Source organism: Callorhinchus milii, unplaced genomic scaffold, assembly GCF_018977255.1.
Source record: "Callorhinchus milii isolate IMCB2004 unplaced genomic scaffold, IMCB_Cmil_1.0 Scaffold1, whole genome shotgun sequence".
Taxonomy (NCBI): domain Eukaryota; kingdom Metazoa; phylum Chordata; class Chondrichthyes; order Chimaeriformes; family Callorhinchidae; genus Callorhinchus; species Callorhinchus milii.
In genome coordinates, this window is record NW_024704742.1 from 2,549,410 (window position 1) to 2,573,458 (window position 24,049).

Here is a 24,049-nt window from a genome sequence, read left to right on the forward strand (position 1 = left end):
CCATATATCATGGGGTAGGGAGGTATGTTTTAAGATGGGCTTTTAATAATAATAATAATAATAATAATAATCCTTGCATTTGATATAGCGCTTTTCACGTCTTCTCGACGTCCCAAAGCGCTTCACGGAATATACTGTAAAGTGAATTGACTGCATATTTGTGGGCGAACGCGGCAGCCAACTGTGCACAGCGATGTCCCACACACAGTCGTAGATTGAAAATGACCAACTTAAGAAGCGGGAGGTAAGGAGAGAGAGATAGGGAGTGATTCGGAGAAATTCCGGGGCTGGAGTTCCAGAGAGCGGGGATCTGGCACTGTTAACTGGCACTCCTGAACTTTTATTTCTAGGCCTGAGGAACTGGAGAACGTTGTTGCTTTCAATCGATTCACTATCGATAAAAAAATCCTCTGTGCTTCACAAAATTCCCCTGGCCTTGACTACTTTATTATTAGAGGTCTGCAATTGGACATTTTAAAAGACGAATTTGTGTATGTAATTAGCTGGGAGGAGCAGAACATTTGAGATAAAAGCATCTATTTACTCTTTCTAAAGCCACATGTTTGGCTTTGGTAAATAAGCTTGTATCCATGTCCACCGCTAATTGAGAAAGCTCAAATAAACACTGCTATTAAAGCTGTTTAAATGCACTGGAAAATAGTAAATAAACCGTCAGCCATTACAAAGCAGTAAATATAGTCCAGTTAAAATTTTTTACACGGTTCCCGAATCTTTCTTTTCTAAAAAAAAGACTGAGAATTTGTGCACGAATTTTTTTTCCTGAATTTAATTCCCTGAATTCCACCTGTTTAATACTCGTCAGGTAGTTCTTGGAAATTCAACGGCGTAATTTCTTTCCGGTTTGTGCATCGCTCATTTTCGATCTGGAGCCACGTTTGTTACCCTTCATTATTTCCATCCGGGTTGTATCGTCAACTTGTTCAACAAAGCACCGTTCTCATACGATGGGGGACAAGGGCACATATTCACAGAGGAACTGATGGGGTTGGGGAGGGAACTGTGCTTGCCCCCAGCCTCGTGTATGAATGTTTCAGAAGTGCTCTGTTGATCAGTGCTACGGATTCTCCTCTTTCCTTGTCTGGTGGCTGGTTTCAGCAAGACCTCGATATAAAAGCTATGACAGGATCCCTGCAGGGCAGGATGAGGTGTTCATTGTTCTGAATGGAGCTAAGTATTCACATGGACACAGTTAATGATAATGATATTAATAATAACAATCGCTGCATTTGACGATACCTCCTTATCATATCAATGAGACGTCTCAAAGCACAGAACAGACGGTAAAGTGAATTGACTGTATATTTTGTGGGTGAAACGCGGCAGCCAATTGCGCACATCAGCCCCTGTCCCACAAACAGCCGTGGATTGAGTGACCACATTATTATTTTTTTAAAGAATTATTATCCCCGGAAAAGCGATCCGCCAATCGACTTAACAACCAGGTTCCTACTTACCGCTAGGCCAGCGGAGGCGTGTGGAGTAAGGAAACTTGCCCAACCTTTCTCCCTGCCGGGAATCGAACCCAGGTCCTCTCGCTTGTGTGAGGCGAGTGCTCTACCCAATGAGTTACAAGAATCCATTTTTCCACGGAATTTCTCCGCTTGGAATTTTGAATTTGATCTGGGCTGACAGTCAGGTCTGTCCGCTAATTTGCTTGATCAATAATTCGCACTTGCGAAGCTCCCAGACCCTATTTCTCAATTGACACTGAAGATCTTACTAACGAACAAAGCTTAACTGGTGATTCCAGCATTTCAGGCTGCGCGCTTGTTGACGAGCGCTGTTATTTATCCAGTGTAAGCAGATTCCGCGGCAAGCTGAGCTGGTGATGATGTTTCGGATGCATTGCATGAGATCTTAATTGCATGCAATGCATCTTAATCTTCACACTCAGCTCAGCGTGTGGTGGAATCTGCTCACACACAAACACCTGCTTTGTGCTTCAGGCTGTTCAAAATATATTACAAACTCTGAATATGTTCCTGGCTAAACTAACCTGGGAACCTCCCTCCCTCGCTCCCTCTGGAAGAAATTCCCTTCTCTTTTCGAAGCGTGCCATGGGATCTTTAACGTTTGCTCGCACAGGCAGACAGGATCTCGGTTTAACGTTTTATCCGAGGAATGGCATCTCCGATAATGCAACACACACCCAGCACTGTATTGGCGTGTCCTCTTGTATGTCTTGTCATGTGGAACTATCATAGATTGCTTCAAAGAATTAGTCTATTTGAATGTGTAGTGTAAATTATGTAGGCAAATATGATAACAGAGGGGAGAAATTTCACTTGGTTCTAAATTTACTCCTATTTATGGAACATTTCAGGGCATCCAGAATTGTAGAAATATGGAATTCAGTCGTAACTTTAAAGTTTTTTTTTCTCTAGTTCCTGTAAGAAAGTGTAGAAAAAAAACAGCTTCGATATTAAGGCTATATTTCAAGAATTTGCCAAATTCTGGACGCGCAAAAAAGGTTGCATAAATGGAGTCGATCTAGTCCCGGCTGTAATTTTCCCCAGCAACGAATAAATAATTAATGCCATGTGAGGTAATGTTTTGATGAAGGAGGAATACTGGCCTGGAAACCGGGAAATATCACGCTGTTCTTTGAAACAGCACCGCTGCTTCATTCACACCGACCTGAATAGACAGACAGGATATCATTTTAAAATTTCATTTGAAGGACAGCAGCTCGAGCCGTGCACTGTGCTGTCAGCCCAGAACGATGAGCTCGAATCGGACCCCACACGTTTCCTGCCCCGGAGGTGAGAGTTCCTACCGACTGAGCCAAACTGACTTGACACCCATTGTGATTGTGTCGCTGGGATTAGGCTGACGTCTATAATTCTCCAAAGTAGGAATTATGTGTCAGTCCCTGAAGGGACGTTGACAGTGAGTCTTGTAGCTTGGGGCACTGAAACAAAAAACCGGGAAAATAGCCGAACAAAATGTGATTGACACTGAGGGGGAAAAAAAGAGCCAACTCACGATTTATTTAAAACACTGTCACCGTTGATAGGAAGCAAATCCGTTAGGCTGACATTACGGCAGTATTTCCTCTTTGTTGTTTTGCTAATTGCCAAGTCAGGATTGTTAAGCGCCTTGGGATGTCCTCCCAATGTGAAAGACGCTATACAAATTTGTGGTGCGTTGTATGCCGGGTGCCCTGTGGTGGGGAAGAATCCTTGTCAAAGGGAAGACTTTCTAAATAGGGAAGCGCAAACTAAATCACCCCGGCATTCATCTCGTATAACTATTGACAATATCCTGCACTTACCAACAACTCTCATTCATCTAAACTCATGTAAAGTTTATGCTATGAGCTTGGATGTTAGGATTTCCATAATAATAAAAAGAATAATTCTTGCATTTGTTAATAGCGATGTCATATATTTAAAATTGCTTCACAGTGATTATTGCTGAGCATATTGACTGTGTATGCCCTCAATCCCTCAATCTTTCTGCCTTGCCCGGACACCAGGAAAAACAACTCTCTCTTTTGAAACAGTGTCATGTTAACATCCACCTGGAACAGTCATACAGGACCTGAGTTAATATCTCATCCAAAGGACAGCACCTCTGACAATACAATGCTCCTCCTCTAGTCCTATGCGGGGGTGTCATCTCAGTTTGTGAACTCAACGTCTCCGACATGGGGTTTGATCCTACAAATGTCCTATCCCGGGGGGAGGGGGGGGGGTGGGGGGAAGGGTACCAAATGCTGCAATCTGTTTTGTTTCTGGTTCTTGATTGAATTTGATTCAAAGTAATATTAAACATAGGGTTGTGAATCTCAGACCCATACTTGAGAATAAGCCAATTCTGAGTCACTCACGACACTTGATTAATTTGAAGTTTTTGAGACCTTTCAGCATGATTAGGCGCCAACAATCCTCTCAAATTCTCCTTTCTAATCTCAGGGTATTATTACCTTGAGACACAACTTCACAATACAGCCTCTAAAAAAATGCGTGAGGTTTAGATGGGTCAGTCATTTATCACGGCATTTCACCTCTGGGATCCGAGTTTGAATAAAGCCCACCTGGTCGAAATGAAAATCTCCTCTATTGGTTGTGGGGCTCCTTCATGATACAAGAAGGGGAATTTACTCGTTCATCATATGACGCTATCATCAAATTTCCTTTCACTCTCATACCAGGCACCTGACCAAAACATCCGCCTGCCTCCATCGCTATCTCACGCCCAATGTCGCCGGAACTCTCATTCACCACTTGGTTACCGTCCGCTTAGACTTTTCTCGTGCACTTCTCGCTGGTCTCCCTTGTTCCATCATTCACAAACTGCAACCCATTTGAACTTTGCTGTCCACCTTCTCACCTGCACCAAACTCTTCTCGCCCATCACCCCAGTCCTCTCTAGGCACTCCCGCCTCCCTGTCTCACCTGCAAATTCCTCCACGCCTCAGCATCTCCCCATCTGGCTGCTCAACCCCTGCCCTTGGTTTGCTTGGGCTTGCTCCCACCCTCTCCATACCACCATCGATGGCCAATCTTTCGGATTCTATGCCCAAACTCCTGGAACTCCCTCTGTCTCTCCATCTCACCCTCTCTTTCCATCTTGAAGTCCCACCTCAAAACCTACCTCTTCAAATGCACCGATGGCTTCTCCCCCTCCCCACTCCCCCCTCCACTGGGAGTCTGACCCCATCCTTTGCGAATTGCTCCGTCATATTACCTCAGGCAAAGGGTGCTATATGAATGCAAGTTGTTATTGTGTTGAGGTTTGCAGCAGGAGCCTCCTTGCCTTCATGAATGTAAAATGCAGTGAATAATGAAAGTCATCTGGTCGCTGACCTTCTTTACAATCTGTTTTTTAACAACTGACAATAAACAAAGAGGCCATCATAGGGCAACTCTATGCTTTCAAAGTCGCATTAGTATTTCAGTGATGAAATAAATTACACAAAGTTTCTGTCGCTCCAATCTAATGAAAGTGTCAGTGGCGGAGCATCTAAATCAGATCCAAATCCGAGGGACTCATTTTCTCACAACAGTTTTGCCCACGCTTCAGTGATCTGAAGCATACGCCAGAGCATAATTACACCTCTTGAAATGATCTCTGCTGATCTCAGAATATCAGAAGGAATTACAATATGCCAGTCACTTGGCGAACTCATTTTGCCCCTTTTCTCAATTGATTTATTTTCCCCAGCAGGTGATGGGATTCAATCGAATAAAAACCTCTGCATGTGTTGGCACCCGTTGCATATCATTTTCGCTTTTATTTAGTCTTTTTGTTATGTGATACACAAAGGAAGCCATGTTTTGACAGTACAGTATATAACAGCCGGGCAAAAAATGGTGTCACCCGCTGAACGTTTCAATATTCGAGTTTAAAGTTCCTAATTTGATGTTTTCTTTGTGAAACAGTAGACGTTTTTGGTATGATGTTCTTTGCAATATGTAACAATAACAATCCTCGCGTTTGATTTAGCGCCTTAACATGGAGTCGAGACTTCTCAAAGTGCTTCAACAGGACTTTTCTGTGAAGTATAGTGACTGCGCGGTTGTAGGCGAAATGGTAAAACACAAGTGAAACTCACTTTTAAAAACGCACCCAACAAAGTTTTGTTTGTCCCTCTCTGATTTTCAATTGCAATTTCCTCCCCTCTGAAGGTCTGGAATTCCTATTTCTGGCTGTTGGCAGCGTGGTTAGTCCAATCAGTGTTTCTCATCCTTTTGCCACTCAGGGACCAGCTCTGTCCGTTCTTGGAATATCGTGCAACACTCGTAAATGAGTAAATTGAATCTTTCAATCTAAAGGTATCTGTGTCGTCAGGTTATCAAGGGAAAGCACCAGTGTGCTCTCAGTATCCTGGCCAACAATCCTCCAGAAAAAAAAATTGGTCATTCATCCAAAGGCAATGTGTTGCTGTCATTGTTTACCCTCTGAATAAAGAAAAACGTCCTGGTATCTGTCCTGAAAGTATCCTTGACAACTCTAACATAATGTCCTTTTGTCTTGATACGTCCTAGAGTATGGATTTGGGTGTACAGTTTACGTTTTCAATCTTAACAAGAAGTATACCTCTATGAGAGACCCTGTGAGTCTTCTCTGAAGACTAAAGAGCCCTAAGCTTATTTAATTATTGCATGGTGTCTGGGGATCAAAACTCAACAGATTTAGCAATACAGACAGCAATCTGTTTGCCTTGTTTATTGCTGCCTCAAACTGTTTTAATATAGTGAGTAGCCTAACACCCCTAGATCTCTTCTAGCATCCCCTTTGGCAAGTTCATGGATTGCTTCTGTTTCTTATTCGTGCGTCCTATATGTAGTGCCTTGCATTCATCTGTATTAAACTTCATTTGCCAGATCTCGCCATTTTGACTCATTCCCTTATCAAAGACCCTTTTCTTCCCTTCCCTTGGGCCAATTCTGAATCTATGACCAAATATTGCCCTTCATGCCCAGTGAATGACCACAGTTTCTCAGGGAGTCAAACACTGCTTGGTTATCTAGATATGTCATACGATTTCTTAGAGCCAATTTGGTCTGTCACCTCTTCAAATACGTTCTCTGGGATTGTTTACCTGACCTTGTGGATATTGTAGAAGCAAAAATTTCACCAAGAACTGAAAATTGTTCATCTTAAATGGTATCCCCCTTTTAGTAATAATAATCAGACTCTATGTATTTGATAGAGTGCCTTATCACATTGGAAGGCTGTCTTAAAGCACTCAATAGGAATTACTATGAAATTAAGCACAAATTTGGCAGCTCAACTGCACACAACACAATGATTGAGGAGCACGCCACCCATTTATTGCCGTGGTAATTTGCTGTTGAATATGCACTGTTGATTACTTTGTGCGTACGAGAAGGTCAGAGCAAATGGAACAGGTTAACAAAGGGAGACGCGACAGTCCGAGTGAATCCAAACCATGACTCCTTATTCGGTTGTGATGCTTTTCCTGTCCTTGTGTCGTGTGCATCTTTGTTTTAGTACCAGCACTTACAGCTTTGTGAGTACATTGAGAGTAGATGTATTAATGCAGGGAAGCCCAATATAGTGCAGGTAAAAGCCAGTGCAAATCTGATCAATGTGACAAGATAAAGATAACCATTTTAGACAAGTTGCTGACTCATATGTTTCTCTGCTGCTGGGAGCTAACCGGTACTGTCATTTTAAACTTTCTGGGTCAAACAAGAGTCATGTAGCCTATTGGTTAGAGCACTCGCTTCGCAAGCCAGTGGGCCTGGGCTCGATTCCCAGGCAGGGCAAAAAACCTTAGGCAAGTTTCCTTACTCCATACACGTCTAGTAGGAATCCGATTGTTAGTCAACTGGCAGATCGCTTTCTGGGAGGTAATAATTCCTCCAAGAATTAAAAAAAAACAATAATTTGGTCACCCAGTTCACGACTGTTTATGGGAGGTATAGGTGAGGGGAAAAGGAGAGGTTGAGGCTGGATTGGAGTATAAACACTGGCACCGATTAATTGTGACGAATGGCCTGTTTCTCTTGCTGTATCAAACTCTATGTATTTCTGAGAATAGGGAGGAGAATCTGTCCGTTTCACCTTGGCCCCATGTCCAAGTACAGTACCTTGCACAGCATCTGGAGGTCAGGGTGCAAAGTGTGTGCAACAGTCCTCATTTCTTATATCTCTCCACATGTTCAGGATGTACACAACTGTAATTGTAATGTACACAGGTGTAGAATTATTGTTTGTTAATGACACACAACCGTGGTGTTCATGCGCAATATAGGTCATAATAAATTTGCACTCTTCTTTCCTCGGAGCCGAAAACAGGCTCTATCGGATTATGTTTGATCTGAAATGCAATTTCAAACACTTTTGAGTGAACTAATAATCAGTAAGAGCTCTGTTAATCTGCTTGGAATGGAATTGAAAACACTCTTGCACTCTTTGTGGTGTGTGTTAGTGGAGATTTCATGAGAATGAACAAAAAGCACAATGCTGAGAGGATCAGTAATCGGTCAGAAAACAAAACCCTGTTTCAAAGTGGATTTCTTTGGACGACCAATTTGGTAATAATTTGGTAGGATTTTAGTTAACAAACCAGAAGTTACTTTTTTAAATGTTAATAGTAATCCTGGCAATCGATAATACTGCCTTTCATATCAGAAGGTCATCTCAAAGCACTTTGCAGGATAGACTATAAAGTGGAGTGACTAATTTCTGAGCGCACATGTGTTTGGCTCAGTTGGTCGCCTACTTACTTGCCTCTAGGTCAGAAAGTTGTTAGCTCCAAGAACCATATCAGGACTTGAGCTCACAGTCCAGGATGATATCTACCTGTCATCCGTGGAGAATTGGGGAAGGAGTGCTGCGTTGTTGGAGACGCTGTTCCTTCAGGAGAGACCTCAAGCGGGGTCAACTTGGAGCAGGAACAGGCTACAAGATGACATGTTTGGCAAAGGAAGGTCGGAATCGAGGCAGCCCTCTGTGGCGCTCTCGGTAGTCCAGTTCCTGAGCCAGGCAAGTCCGCAGTATTCCAGGGCACTGCTGAGGATAGCAGCCCAGTCTGGCTCATCGGCAGGACCTGGAAGGGCAGACCAGTCACTGGGGGAGGGAAATCATCCCGCTCAGCTCCTGCAAACCAGGACCGCACCTGTAACAGTGCAGCACTCCTCCAGTAACAACTTGGATCATGAATTTAGATTCTAGCACAGGGTTCAAGCTGCAATCTTCTGACATTAAGGGTACTAATAACCGAGTCGGATTGGAAGTGAAATGCTTCAAACAATGTTGGAAACAGTGCACAATAAATCAAAATCCGGATGTCCACAGCCTTCACATCCGCATGGACACGAGCGTGTAGCCAAGGATGCTCAGGGGCACAGCGATTCACAGGCATTTCGGTCGGGGTGAATTTTGACTGATGGCAGAAATCAGAACGACAACTTTTTAGTCCGGTTTAATCTGACGTTTCCCTGAATCCCATTTGTGCAGCTGCTTTCAGTCACTGCGTGAGAGTTACCGTGTTGCAGTTAAAACCCAGAGAAGAGCAGGGGGTTGACAAATGGTTCAGTTGGGGCTCTTGTTTGGTGCTTCACGGGATATATGGCAGCGACTGTGTGTGTTGTGGAGGGAGAACTCCCTTCTCTTTGAAATAATCTCTCAAGTTCTTTAATTATACAGTCAGGACCTCAGCTTAGCCCTCCGGTTAAAACTGTCAGATATAACAATGATAATATTCAGATAATGATAATAATATTCCTCGCATTTGACTGGAGGACGTCTCAAAGATCTTTGCAGGTGAATGCTCCAGCTGATTTGCGCGCAGCAACGATCCAGAAACAGCCACAAAGCGAACGACTAATTCTTTCCGGGGTATTGTTGGTCAAAAGATACAGGGAAAAAATATTTTTTTTTTTTGACTTCTTCACTAAATCAGTGACAAACTAAGACTTTTTCTCCGCGCTGCGGACCACCATGTAGCAGCAAAACGTTTTTAAGAATTTAAAAATCCTTTCCTGCTGTATTATTTAAACTCACACTTCGAGGGATAAGAGGTAATCTGAGCAAACACATTACTTGTGGGTGAATCTTAAGCCTATGATGCATTCGGCTACAGAGATCCAAGTTCAATTTAAAATTTAATAACGTATTAGAGATGTTACAAGGTACTTAAAATTCCTCTGTGCTTGCTTTATGAATGTGATATATATATATATTTTTTTAAAAAAAGCTGGTGTAAGTTAGGGATCCTTTGTGCAAGTTTCACAGTGGGAAATGAGAGAATCCTGCAGCTTGGTGGGCTAACCCTGATGAAATACGCCACAGTCCTTCTGCCTGTGTTTTCTTGATAATCCGTGATCAAACCTATTAATGCCACAGTTTACTGCAATTTAAGCTTCTCCCCTTTATTTGCACGAGGCACGAACGCTAGCGCTGTAAGTCAACTGTGCCCACTCAAATACATAGAAAGCCTGGAACAACCTGAATTCTCACACAGTCACATCACTTCACAGTAGAATCCTGTAAAAAGCTTTGAGACGTCTCAATGGCATGATAAGTTGCTCTGTCAAACGCAAGGAATATTATTATTGTTACGATTAGTAATTTCATTATTATCTGGGGACGCTATTAGGTTTCGTGTGAGTTCAACGTTAATACAAGTGGGTCCTTGTCAGCACTTTAGCAAGACAAAAAAAAGATATGTTTTATTCCCTGGAATAGGGGATATATACAAAGTCTCCCAAAACTAAAACAGAAATGAAGAACAACGGCAATGAAGGAATAATCACAGTAATGAAGGAGGGAGACCTTCTCATTGAGACTTTTTTTCTTCACAGTCATTATGAACAGTATCTATCCTTGCATTTGACAGAGCACCTTTCACATCGGGAGGACTTCTTCAAGCGATTTACTTCAAGGCTTAGCGATTGTGTATTTTGTGGTCCCCGAGATATGAAGGAAAATACACCCCTTTTTTTAAATGCAGGGTTTTTCTGGTGCATAAAATTGGGCCCCGCATTCCAACAGGGTCTGGGGACAAAATAGTCGTCAGTCTCGCCTCTTGGTGGTCACGTTTTGCCCACAAAATACACAGTCAATCCACTGGATGTTCCTGCCATCACTTTGCTGGTTTCTGGCACTGATGAGCGTGCAGGACACCAGCGGGAAACGTCTTGCACTTCCGCAACCTGTTCATCACACTATAAACGGACTTGTGTTGTGAGGAGGCACCTTGTGGCCGTATATTGTTATGAAATTCCGTCTTGTTTGTAGTGAGGAATCATTCTTTTCCCGCAGTGTCTGGGACTCAGCTCCTACCCTAGACTTCTACTGTGGTATACGTTCAGCGGAGTTGCAGGGCAGTCTGATGGGCTCGGGAGCTGATCCAGAGATGCCTGATTCCTGGAGATTTTAGTACCAGTGTGGGTACAGGTATAGGTGGCTCGGTACAGTTTTCTCTCACCTATATTTTCATTATCCTTATCCTTATTGTTCTGATCCCTTCACACAAACAGACCAGATATCTGCCTTAGACATTTTGCCAATTGCAGAATGATTTAAAGCAATATATTCCCTGGTTCAAATGAACCTCCTGCAGCATAGTGATTAGCACACCCGCCTCGCAAGCGAGAGGACCTGGGTTCGATTCCCTATCAGGGCGAAACCTTAGGCAAAGTTTCCTTATTCCTCCTGCCTCTGTTTACCTAACAGTAAGTAGGAACCTCGTAGTTCGTGAATTGGCAAATCGTTTTCCGGGGGTAATAAACCCTGAAAAATAAAATGTGGTCACTCGTTCTGCAGTACGGTTTGTGGGACCCTGCTGTGGGCAATTGACTGCCACGTTTTGCCCACAAAATACACAGTCAATCCACTTGACAATTATATTCTGTGAAGCGCTTTGAGACGTCACAATGACGTGATAAGGCACGATATCAAATGCAAGGATTATTATTAACCTCAATTTTGGTGGGACCTGGGTGGGTTTGTGTACTTGTGTACTTGTGCATAATTGATCACTGTGTCGAGGCTAATAAAATAGATATCATGGTCTAATTTGAAGTATCTCCTTAACTAAGGAATCCTGTCAGAATTCTCACTGACTCCCCAAATCCCCACCATCGGAATGGAATTCCCGTGGGTCAGTCGTCAGCCTGACGTACTTCCAGTTTCTAGAAGATGTCTTTAACTTGTGCAACTTGGAGTCCTTATTGGGGAAATCTGTTAAGGAACACTTCAAATCAATCACCGTTATCGGCTATATTACTGTCGCAGAATTAATTGACGGAGGCAGCGTCCTATTTCCGATAATATAGCGCTGATGGGAATGTTTCATCCACAGCTTGCAACCTGGAATCCTGTAACTGGGCTGAACGGAACGCTGACTGACAAAAAGCTGGAAAACAACATGCGTGGGGTAATGCTCCGTGTTGTTACGGTGCCGGTAAGTGAATATTATCTCTTCATTCTTTATATGTTTTTTCTTAAATATCAAAAGTCGCTTCCTGGCATCAATAGCTTATTGACTGACGCTGAATTAGAGGGTTAATTTGAGGAGGGGACATTGCTTAATGGCTGAACTGAGCAAAGTAAGTGAGTACTTTCAGGGCTTCCTTCCACTTCTCCGTTTAATCAATCCCAAGTATTTTCAGAAAAGCACAGAGGTGTAGTGCATTTGAAGGGTTAAGGTCTAATCGGGCTGCCCACATTGAGATAATTTTGCCCATGGTCTTTTCCAGCAAAGTAATAGATAGTTAAGATGCATATGTGGTGTAACTGTGCATCAATCTCGCTTTTATATCGTGGTTCCAATGGCTTGATATATAATACACAACTCCTTGCCTGCTTTTTGTTTCCAGCCTCTGCCGCCTGCAGCACAATGGCATTCCATCTATGCACGAATAAGTCTGGAGGTCACTGTGTAACTGGTACACAGCAGAAGTTCGCACAGACACATTCTAGGTCATTAGAAATGAATTTACGTCACAAATGGAGGCCGGGGAGTGTGCCTTACTGTTTGACCGCTCTGCTGCCAGCTTCAATCCTGTTTAGGCTATTTTTTGTATTTTATATATCGTTATATATCGCCATGCAGGTGTGAAACATTACCAGGTCTAGTCGCCCGTCCCTTTTTATTGAATCAGACACGTATTTCCTCCTCTCAACAACAACTTGCATTTATACCGAGCCCTTCAGGCAGGGTTGCAGCTCGGAGCGCTGAAAGGCACGTTCCAGGAGGCGATGTGCAACTTGGGGAATTAGTGTGTGATTCATTTGTGCTGAAATCTGCATAGAAACTGGAGATTTGACTCCGAAATAGGGTTTTCAACACCGGGATAAAGTGCCTTATTTAAATCGCTAATAAACTCCAGGGACCGGTTTTCCTGAGGAGACAACATCATAATGCAACTCTGTCCGGCACTCCCTTGATTCATTCATTCCTTCCCTCCCTTTGTTCAGTGCCCGCCTCAAGACCTCCTGCTTTGACCGTACTTTCGGAAGTCTTTGCCCCCTCACCCCACTCCGCCTTCAGCTCCCAACCCCCACCCCAGCCGGCAACGTGAAGTGCTTTGAGCCGTCCTCCTGATGCAAAAGACGCTATGTAGATTTAAATTGGATTGCGCTGTATGAAGTGATAGTGGCAGTGGTTTGAGCGCAAGAATAGCGGCGGCAGCTCCTAAACACCCTCGGTCAATCCAAGGTCAGCACAGATCTCTAGCAGCGAAATTTGCCGCCTCCCGCCCATGAAGAGAGGGGAAGAATATTCATACGTCTCATGCGTTACTCTTTGTTGACTGTTTATATTCCCCCTTCCCTCCTGTAACAGACAGAAACGGCTTGAATACCACCAAACACAAGAATGCAATCGAATGGGCCATAGGGGCCTTCTCCGTCCAAGGCAATCCGAATAAAAATAATAACAATATAATGAATAATAATCCTTGCATTTAATGCAGCACCTTATCACATTGTCGAAACGTCCCAAACACTTTGCTGGACGTACTATGTACCAAGTGCCCCGCGTAAGTGGAGTGGGATTTTTTGTAAATCATGCGATCTGGTGAAGTACAGCACTTTAATTCCTTGAAGACCGCCAGCGGAAGAAAAAAAATTCAACAGAGAGTGACATTGTTTCCCGTCACGATCACAATAGAAATTCGGAAGCAGCAAGTCGAGCCTATGATTATTCCAGAGAACTGAGCGAAGGGGAATGCAAAGATAAACAGCACATTAATTCCCCGGGTTTGCACACCCGCTCGCGTGCTTTTGGCTTTGGCAATCTTCACAGTTGAACGGTTCTTAAGCTGTGACATTTCTTTCGAAGAGGCACCTCAAATCACCGTTTTAAGACTGACTACTTATCATTGTATTTAGTTTCTTTTTTTAGAAAAAATAAATCTGAGACTGTGCATCTTATCTAGGATTTTGAGACTGACGTTTCCATTTGCGCTGCTGCTGAAGTCACTTAGGTGTCAGGATACTGTGAGAATTGAATCCATTCTCTCACCCCCGCAAGTTCTGCGCTCTACCCTAGGGGAGGCGCTGGAAGAGTGAGATCTTAGATTAAAAAAGGTGACCGACCACTTGGAGCACCGCGTCGGCTGGGTACGTTGTTCCACGCGTTGTTCGCTGTGGAAAGAGCTTCTGAAATGTTCGACCTGCCTGAGCTTGTGCGGGTCTTCGGAACTCTGTCCATCGTGGGGCATCGTCAGCACTTGAGGCGTTCTGTCCGTGGCAGAAAGTGAGCGCTTCCAGAATGCAACTTTCCATTTGCCGGTGGAGGCGGCAATGTGCAAAAAACGATTCAGAAATACTCTTCGTTTAAAAAAAAAGTCTTATCGCCTAAATTTCCTTTCACACTCCCTCCCATACCCTTCTGTTCCCCCCTAAATACTCTCTTAGATTCCCTCGACACTGTCTTGTACCTGCATCTTGTGGAGTTGTGGAGTCCTGTAGCTCAGTGGTTAGAGCACTCGCTTTGCAAGTGAGAGACCTGAGTTCAATTCCAGGCAGAGGGCGAAACCTTGGGCAAGTTTCCTTACTCCACACGGAGCCTAATAATAATCCCTCCAAAACCAAAAACAATAATAAATTGGTCATTTTCAATCCACGACTGTTTGTGGGACATTGCTGTGCGCAATTGGCTGCCGCGTTCGCCCACAAATATACAGTCAATTCACGTTACAGTGTGTTCTGTGAAGCGCTTTGGGACGTCCTCCCGACGTGAAAAGCGCTATATCAAATGCAAGGATTATTATTATTATTATCCCCCAGTTACAGACTCCTCAACAAATGGAAGCAGCCTATGTATGCTGAAGGATTAAAATGGTCATCAGTCAGAGGTCGCTAACTGTATTGGGAGCCGGATTAAAGCTTTAAAATCACTCTCGGTTTATCTATTCCCTTTTATGTAATTTGTTGTGATCAGTTGGGTGTCTGACACATTCGGAAACCCGTCCCCATGCTTGAGTAAAAACAAAATAGACGCAGAGTTCCACTTTTCTTTGCCACCTTTGCTTAGAAATCCCCATGTTTGGAATAGCACTACAGGCACGTTCCCAGGAGGTGAAGTGCAACAAGGGGAATCGACTTCAAGATCCTCTCACGCTCGTGTTCAAATCCCTTCACTCCCCGGCACCTCCCTACCTCTCCGACCTCCTCACTTCCCAATCTACCGTCCAGCACGTCCGCTTGACTGTCCCTCCGCCCCACCATCGGAGGTCGCGCTTTCAGCCACTGCGCCCCGAAGCTCTGGAACACTCTCCCTCAATCCCTCCGCCTTGCCCCTTGCTCAAGGCCCGCCTTGAAAAGCCTTCCTCTTCGCTCTCAGACGCTACACTGCATGGAGGGCGCTATGTAAGTGCAAGTTGTTGTTCTTGTTGTTGTAGAATGTGCACGCTCTCTCTGGAGATATAGTGCCAGCATTGTTTAATAATAATAATAATAATAATCCTTGCATTTGATATAGCGCTTTTCACGTCGGGAGGACGTCCCAAAACGCTTCACAGAACACACTGTAAAGTGAATTGACTGTATATCTGTGGGCGAACGCGGCAGCCAATTGTGCACAGCAGTGTCCCACAAACAGTCATGGATTGAAAATGACCAATTTATTATTGTTTTTGGTTTTTGGAGGGATTATTATTAGGTTTGGAGTTGTTTGGGCTCAGTTTCTGTTGGGAATGATCGTGAACCCCAGGGTCAAGCTCTGATGGATCATGGTTCATGTTGGTGACATATTTATTGGCAGTGTATTGAGGATTCTCATTGAGGAGTAGCAGTTACCCACGTGCACCACGTAGTGTATCGCTCTGGACGCACACTTCAACCATTTATCTTACAGTATCGTAAATCGATGACGTTTCTGAAAGAATCTTCTCTGACTCGCTTGTGACAGTGTGAACTGTTTGCCTTTTCCAGGAAGAACCATTCGTTATGGTTTCGGAAAACGTCTTGGGAAAAACGAAGAAATACTATGGTTTCTCCATCGACGTTCTGGATGCTTTAGCGAGCTACCTCGGCTTCAAGTACGAAATCTACGTGGCACCTGATTATCGGTTTGGAAGCCAACAACCAGACGGGAACTGGAATGGGCTCATTGGAGAACTTGTCTTCAAGGTTTGTGCATTGCTGGGTTGCAGCATCTTGATCCCTGTTCAAAAGGAATTCGTTCCTACATTCCCACTTGTGCTTTGAAGTCTTCCTATTCTGGGTGGCTACAAATTCCAACCTTTCTAGGCCTGGGGGTATCAGTTGAGATTGTGTATCAGTGAGCTGGTGTGCTCTGAATTATTTTGATAATTGATGGTTTTTTGATTTAAAATGAAGATTGGCAGATTTTTTTCAGGTTTTAATGATCTTTTCTATGATAAAATTGGCCAACTTCCACGCTGTAAGATTACCAGGGACATCAGTGACCTTATAACTTGGACGTCGACCAGTTTTGTAGTTCAGATAGTTAATTTTTTTTAAAAAATAACTGACGTAATAATAAGAACAATTCAGGCATTTCATATAACTTGCGATCGCATTGTTTAAATGCCTCAAAGAGTTTTACAGGACTGACAGTAAAGTGTAGCAACGAGTGTATTTGTAGATAAAATGCAGCGGCCAATTTGTGGACAGCAGTGAATGACCAATTCCATCTGAGGGTGGGGAGGGGGGGGGGATTGTTGGCCAAGACACCAGGAGAAACTTCCTTCTCTTTTCGAATAGTGCCTCGCAATCTTTAACATCCTCCTGAACAGGCAGACATGATCTTGGTTTAACATCTTATTCGACGGACAACACCCCTGGACAATCCAACGTTGCCCCAGCATCGCATTGGAGCTTCAACCTGGACCGATAAATCCCAACGTTCAGCTGAACCCATAATCCCATGACTCAGAGGCGAGAGAAAGGCTGACATCTGCGTCATGTTTTAACAATGGCGGCTAATGTTCCACAGGATTTACTGGCACCGTCCTTTTTTTTTAACCTCCGTAACCAGCCCAGACTGGCGCAAGCGTTTTCTCTTCAAAACCTGCGGAGGACTTGACGTGGACTGATTTGGGGGCAGTCTCAGTCCGGGTTCCTGTAAATCCCATCGCAGAAAAACTGTACGTTGTTTCCGGATTACGATCGGTGGATAAAGTTTAAAAAAAGGGTGAGGTGACACTTGAGCTACAGTTTGGAAAATCACACCATAGTTCAAGCTCACCTTAGTTCACTGAATACCGTTGAGCTTGTGGCGTTCGGGCTGCTGTTCAGAAGGTCGGTTCCATTTGGTGAAGCTCAGACTTAGACTTTCAAGGAGGATGGAGAGAGGGATCCGGTCAGACAAGTAGTAGCGGTGTTTGAATTAAAGCAGTGACGCCTGGACTATTTCGAGGTCTCCCCACAAACAAACCGCTAAAATACAACTCAAACCGTCCGAAAAAAGTGGACTGACTGGATTCCATCACATTCGCTGCTTCAATAATTCTTTTTTTCCGGTTTGAGTGGCCTTTGTTCGTATGGGGAGAAGTTCCATCTAAATCTAGATTGAAACAGTTTAGGTAGTATTGCAGAGGCCAGAATTTGGCAAACTGTTGCGTTCAGTCTTAACTTTGAAGCCGAATTTCTGAAGTTCTTAAAAGAAAACCTGCAGAAATCCAGCTTCAGTGCCCCAAATTTATTTGATTTCATGTTTCATCCAAAGAATGGGACCTCCAACATGTAGCACACCCCTAGTACTGCATTAGCTTGTCACAAATGTTACCGTATTTTTGCTGATACTGCTAACAGCAGTTCATTGTTGAGTTAAATTGCACTGTATTATTCATCAATTTATATTACTACATGCACATGGTTATGAATGATTAATGAAGTTGGATTTTTTTTTTAAAAAACACATTCAGTAACTTGTTTAAAACAATTTGTGTGCATTCGATAAAAGCTTTCAGGCATATCGATGCGCCTAATTTAACTATCCGTTAACAATCTGCTCGTTAAAAGTCCACTTAAATGTCTTATGTACTAATGTCGATCAGTGACAGTGTGAGATTACAGTGAGCGTATTATTGACTTTGAAGCACTCTGAGACGCCGTCCGGCGTGGAGGGGGCTATATAAATCCAAGTCGTCGTCGTAGTGTAATTTAATACAATTAAATTATTTTATATTATATTACTCTCCACCATCACTGTCTGCCCTCACCTTTTGGAATTCCATCCTGGAGTTGCCTCCAACTCATCCTCTCCTCTACCTCTTTCAAAGTCGGTCTCTCAAGACCTTCCCGTTAGCTGTACCATCAGTCACCCTTCCCCTCCCCGCCCTCTCTTGGCTCCCCCCTCAACCCTCCTCGGCTCCCAGCTCCAGTACAGGTGTTAAGCACCCTGGGATGACCTCCCAACATGACGACCGCTATACCAAATGTACCTTTGTCTTGTCTTGTATTGTTTCGTTCAGTATTCATAGAATAGAATCATAGAAACCTACATCACAGAAGGAGGCCATTTGGCCCATCAGGTCTGTGCCGACTCTTTGAAAGAGCTATCCAATTAGTCCCAATTCCCTATTCTTACCCCCCATAGCCTTGTTTTGTTTTCAAGTATATATCCAATTCCCTTTTGAAACTTACTATTGAATCTTCTTCCACCCACCTATTCAGGCAGTGCATTTCAGATGGGAACAACTCGTAACAATAATTGGTTTAGATATCGCTGGGTTCAGGCCATAGTACACGTTACTGTAGAGGATTTTTAAAAAATACACGGAAAATAGCAAAAAAACGACAAATTTCATCTTTCCGAATGAAAAATTAATATGAATCCACGTGGGAATAAAGCAACCGTGTGAATGCATCAACGAGAGGGATCTTGCGTCAGCCTGGCTCTGATGGTAGCACTCTCGCCTCTGGGTCAGAAGGTTGTGGGTTCAAGCCCCGTGTCGGGACTTTGAATTCCTCGTCGAAACCGAAACTGCCGAACAGTGGTGGGGATGCGCTGCATTTTCTGAGGTGTCGTCCTTCAGATGAGACGTTAAACCCGCGTGTTCAGACGGATGTTGAAAATCTCACGGCACCATTTGAAACGAGGAGAGAGTTTTTCCCGGTGTCCTGGCCCGCACAGCCCCAAATAAAGTCGGTCTTTCAATTCGTGTCTGTTTGTGGGACTTGTGCTGCGCGTAAATTGTTCTGCTGCGTTCGTCCGCAAAACACACAGTGTATTCTGTGAAGCACTTCGGCTCATCCCTCCCGCCATAAAAGGCACCGTCTCCAAGTAAAGATTATTAGTGTTATTATTAATAGTGTTTTTTTGGGGGTTTTTTTTTGCGATAAAATGTTACAGAGGGCGGACGTGGGCATCTCAGCTCTGACGATTACACCGGAGCGGGAGAACGTGGTGGACTTTACCACCCGCTACATGGACTACTCGCTGGGGTTCCTGCTGAAGAAGGCGGAGAAGACGGTGGACATGTTTGCCTGCCTGGCCCCGTTCGATTTTTCTCTGTGGGCCTGCATCGCTGGCACCGTGCTGCTGGTGGGGCTGCTCGTGTACCTGCTGAACTGGCTGAACCCTCCGCGTCTGCAGATGGGCTCAGTCACCTCCACCACTCTGTACAACTCCATGTGGTTCGTCTACGGCTCCTTCGTCCAGCAAGGTAAGAGGCCTCCTCGTCTCGACCCCGTCCTGCGGCCGGTTGTGGTGTCAGCGCGTCGAATGCTGCGTTAACTCTGCGAGGTGGAGTTGCTGTGTTTTATGCTGAAGGCCCCACCGGGGAGCGCGTTCAGTTCTCCAATCAGGACGATGTGAGTTGAACGTGAGCTTACGGTGGGCTGGATTCAGTGTCAGGACTGAATAGCCAGCTCAGTGCGTTCGCTGAGTTTCCCTTTCCTGCTGGAAAGGGCAGCAGTAACAGGCATTCAGACTCGCTTGATGCGTATTTCCTGCATCGTAGCCCGAGTGATCTCTAAGGTCGAGTGGTGCAAGATTGCCTTCCCGCTCACAAATGGATTAAGCAACTCAGTCTCCTGGGTTTACAAGCGAACCATCGCTGGGATTTCCCTGCGAATCTGAAACGGACAGGAGTTTGCCAACTCTGTCTCAGTGTAGTGACTATGTGTTTGTATGGAAATTGTTACCCATCAGGCTCCAATTCCTCAATTTACCCAAGACGCAGTGAACTGGTGCGAAACTTGTCTCTAATGAAAATAAAGCGTGCATGAGAGGTTGCTCTCGTGTGCTTCCTAATGGCAAGTTTTCAACTGAAGTAAATCATTCCACAATCAGTATTACTATTACCATCATTCCACAATCATTTTAGATGGTAAAAATGAGCTTGTTGAGGCGGACGTAAAAGAGGGAAGTAAACCAGATTATTTGTGTGTGTGTGCGTGTTTGTGTGAGTCTGTTAATGTGGTTATACAAACACGCAGAGGCTTAATTTCTCCAGTAAAAAAAAGATGTTTTGTTGCTGAGCAATGATTTTGCCAGGAATGAAATTCCACTGAAAATACAGTTAATTTGATAAATGATTATCACGTACGTGCAGAGAATTCCTCTCAACCGAATCACTTCCAGTTCACTTCCATTTTATAGAATTAGCTTACTTGTGTAAATATTTAGCTTATTCTGAACTAATACGACATCGAGCATTTGAACATTATTACACATTACTTTTAACCCATTTTGTCTGCCTCAGCAGCGTTCTTTTCGACCAACATCTCCATTTAATTTCCCCGACGCCATTTTCCAATGCTGTTATGAAAAAATGTAAATGGGAAATCCGATTCTAACAATGATTCAGGTCATGAATATATGTGGTACCAGGGTATTGCTTTGTTTTTTTTTATCAATGGCGGCTTGTATTTCGTATCGTAAACACTGCAAGTCTAACTCTTCGACATGACCATACAAGTGAAAGTTTCAGCGACATCGCTGATTGAATTCAGAACGTAGCAGATAGTACTTGTGTATGAATAGTCGTTGTATCCTGGTAATGTTGGTGGATGGCTAAACAGGATCCCTTAACAACGGTCACCTTTTGTTCTCTGTTTCGAGTGGTGTCTGTGGCGAGCTGATTGTTTTGCTGTCTCTATGGTTTTCCGGTGCTTATTTTCTGAATTCATTGTTCATTATGTTTCCGTCGATGCTGAATCGAACAAACTCTGCTTTTGTTCTCCATTTTACAACGTTCACCCAAACCTCTTGAGACTGAGAAAAGTCCACCTGCAAACTCGCTCAGAGAGTTGGTTTGTGGGGTGCGATCCAGCTGCTGTTCCCACACAGTTCAAACCTCATCTGGTGCCCATCAACAAAGTTTGACCACTCAATACATGACTGTTTGCGGGACAGTGTTGTGCGCTATTGGCTGACGAGTTTTGCCCACGTAATATACAGTTGATTTACTTTATGGTACGTTCTGTGCAGCGCTTTGAGATGTGGTGCAGACAGTGGTGGTGAACGGTTGTTTTTGTGACTGGAGGGAAGTGTGCAATGGTGTCCCCCAGAGACCACTGCTGTTTGTGATCTATATAAATGATCTGGACTTGGGTACAGGGAGTACAATTTCCAAGTTTGCAGATGATATTAAGCTAGGAAAAGTAATAAACAGTGAGGAGGATAGTATCAGACTGCAAACGGACATAGAGAGACTGGTAACATGGGCAGACACGTGGCAGATGAAGTTTAATGTGGAGAAATGTGAATTGATGCATTTTGGGAGGAAGAATGAGGAGCAGCAATATAAGCTGACGGTACAATCTTAGGGGGTGAAGGAACAGAGAGACCTGGGGGTTCATGTAAGTAAATCTTTGACAGGACAGGTAGAATAAAGCTGTTTAAAAAAAAAGCGTACGGGATACTCGGCTTTATAAATAGAGGCATAGAGAACACATCTGATGTCTTGGCCTCTACCCCTTTCCCGGCCACTCATGGCAGCCAGTGGAATCCTGTAATAATATAATAATAATAATAATCCTTGCATTTAATATAGCGCTTTTCACATCGGGAGGACGTCCCAAAGCACTTCACAGAACACACTGTAAAGTGAATTTGTATGTTTGTGGGCGAACGCGGCAGCCAATTGCGCACAGCAATGTCCTACAAACAGTCGTAGATTGAAAATGACCAATTTATTATTGTTTTTGGTTTTGGAGGGATTATTATTAGGCTCTGTGTGGAGTAAGGAAACTTGCCCAAGGTTTCACCCTCTGCCTGGAATTGAACTCAGGTCTCTCGCTTGCAAAGCGAGTGCTCTAACCACTGAGCTACAGGACTGCACACCACTGAGCTACAGGACTCCACTCACTGGCGCACTCGCCTCACAACCAAGAGACCTGGGTTTGCTTCCCGGCAGAGCGAAACGATGGGCAAGTTTCCTTACTCCACACGGCTCTGCTTACCTAGGAGTAAGTAGGAACCCGGTTGTTAGGCGATCGGCGGATGGCTTTTCCAGGGGTAATGATTCCTTCAAAAAAAAATAATAATTTGGTCACTCAATTCACGACACTGATGTGCGCATTTGGCTGATGTGTTTCGGCCACAAAATATACAGTCAATTCACTTTACATTATATTCCGTGAAGCGCTTTGATAAAGCACTATATCAAATGCAAGGATTACTATTATTATTATAATAATAACAATAATTTTTATTATTATTATTATTATTGTCCTCTGAGGAAAGAAAAAAACTTCCTGTACCTGTTTGAAATTGCCTTTTACAACTCTTAAACTTTTGTCCTCTTGTTCTACTATCTTGTTACATCAGAGTATTGATCCGGGTTTACTTTTTTCAATCCCATTCAAAATATTATACACATCTCTGAGGTCTCCTCTGAGTCTTCTTCTCTCCAAATATAACTTTTCCTTTGGTACAAAACGATTACCTCGGGCTCCAAGCCTGACAGGTCATCTTTGGGGGCCAATGACAAGCTGAATGACCTGGAGCTTGATGGAAATCATTTCATTTGCTGCCCCCACGATGGAATGAAAAAAAAACCAATGTCACTTTACAGGCCAGGTCTGCCGCAGAGTTGGTATCAGCTCAGCGCTAGGCGAGTCAAACAAGCATAAACTGTACCGCATAGCTTCAGTAAATGCAGCGTGATTCAGTGTGATAGAAACATCAGGAGAGCACCTCCGGGAAGGCAAAGCTCCTGCTGTTTCGGTCTCCCACTGGCTGCAGTGCGACCATCAAGATCACAGCAGAATACTGAATCATAGAGCAATGTTCATCATCACAAAGAACATCTTTGTTTGTTCTTCTTCAGTCCGATCGACATTTTCGCTTTCCAATTTTGCTTTAAAGCCACACTTGGTCTCTCACTTTGAAAATTTTCAGCGCATATGTTTCTTTTGCGATTCTAATGTGACCAGATATAACTTTTCTCTCACTTATTCCCCCCCCTCCCCCCCCCACCAACCCACACCCCCCCCCAAAAAAAAAGACCTTCATATAAATTTTCTCTGGAAGTACTTTGAGTGGCTCGTCAAGTTTGTGTCACGGTACACTGTGAGTGATGGGAACTCACAGGGTCACACGGGTTTGATATATTGAGTACCGTTCATTCTGCTCAGCATAAGTAATACCATATCCCCCAAGCTCTGAAGAACATGCCCTCGTGTTAGCTTTCGATTTCTCATTCCACCAATCATTGTGACCTCCTTGAACGATACCAAGATAATACTATGGATATCGCAGACAAGCGAAGAGTGCCGCGGAGATTCACTGGGCTGATACCAGGGCTGAAAGGATGTACTTTGGCTATAGTGGTTGAAAACCAGGGTTGTTTTCATCGGCTTCCGGAAGATTGAGCTGAGTGTTGTAAACAATAAGGTCCAATTTGTGATCTTCGCAAACCAGGTTGAACGCCCGCACTTGGGTCGCAGGGATTTTTTTTTACACTCCCGACGCCATTCAGAAAAGGCATTTAGCAATTCTTGAATATGCCCAAGAAATATATTTGCACATTTGCAATCAGAAGCCGCACATCAGATTGGATTTGCAAATATCGCACATTAGATCCTAATGACGAGATTATTTATGCTGGTCTGTGAATCAGCAACAGGAAGGCATAAATCAACACGAGATTATTACCAGATGCACAATGCGAGAGGTGAG

General features: G+C 43.8%; 1 protein-coding gene across 2 annotated transcripts in view; it reads left to right on the top strand.

The window, feature by feature from the left end:
- The window catches only part of grid2 (glutamate receptor, ionotropic, delta 2), a 393,159-nt gene that overhangs the window by 292,668 nt on the left and 76,442 nt on the right, over window positions 1–24,049 (top strand). For both annotated transcript variants that reach the window (XM_042336695.1, XM_042336705.1), the window contains exons 9-11: window positions 11,807–11,908; window positions 15,886–16,083; window positions 19,274–19,586. In XM_042336695.1, the coding sequence (XP_042192629.1) occupies window positions 11,807–11,908; window positions 15,886–16,083; window positions 19,274–19,586 (613 nt within the window). The remainder of the gene's footprint in view (window positions 1–11,806; window positions 11,909–15,885; window positions 16,084–19,273; window positions 19,587–24,049) is intronic.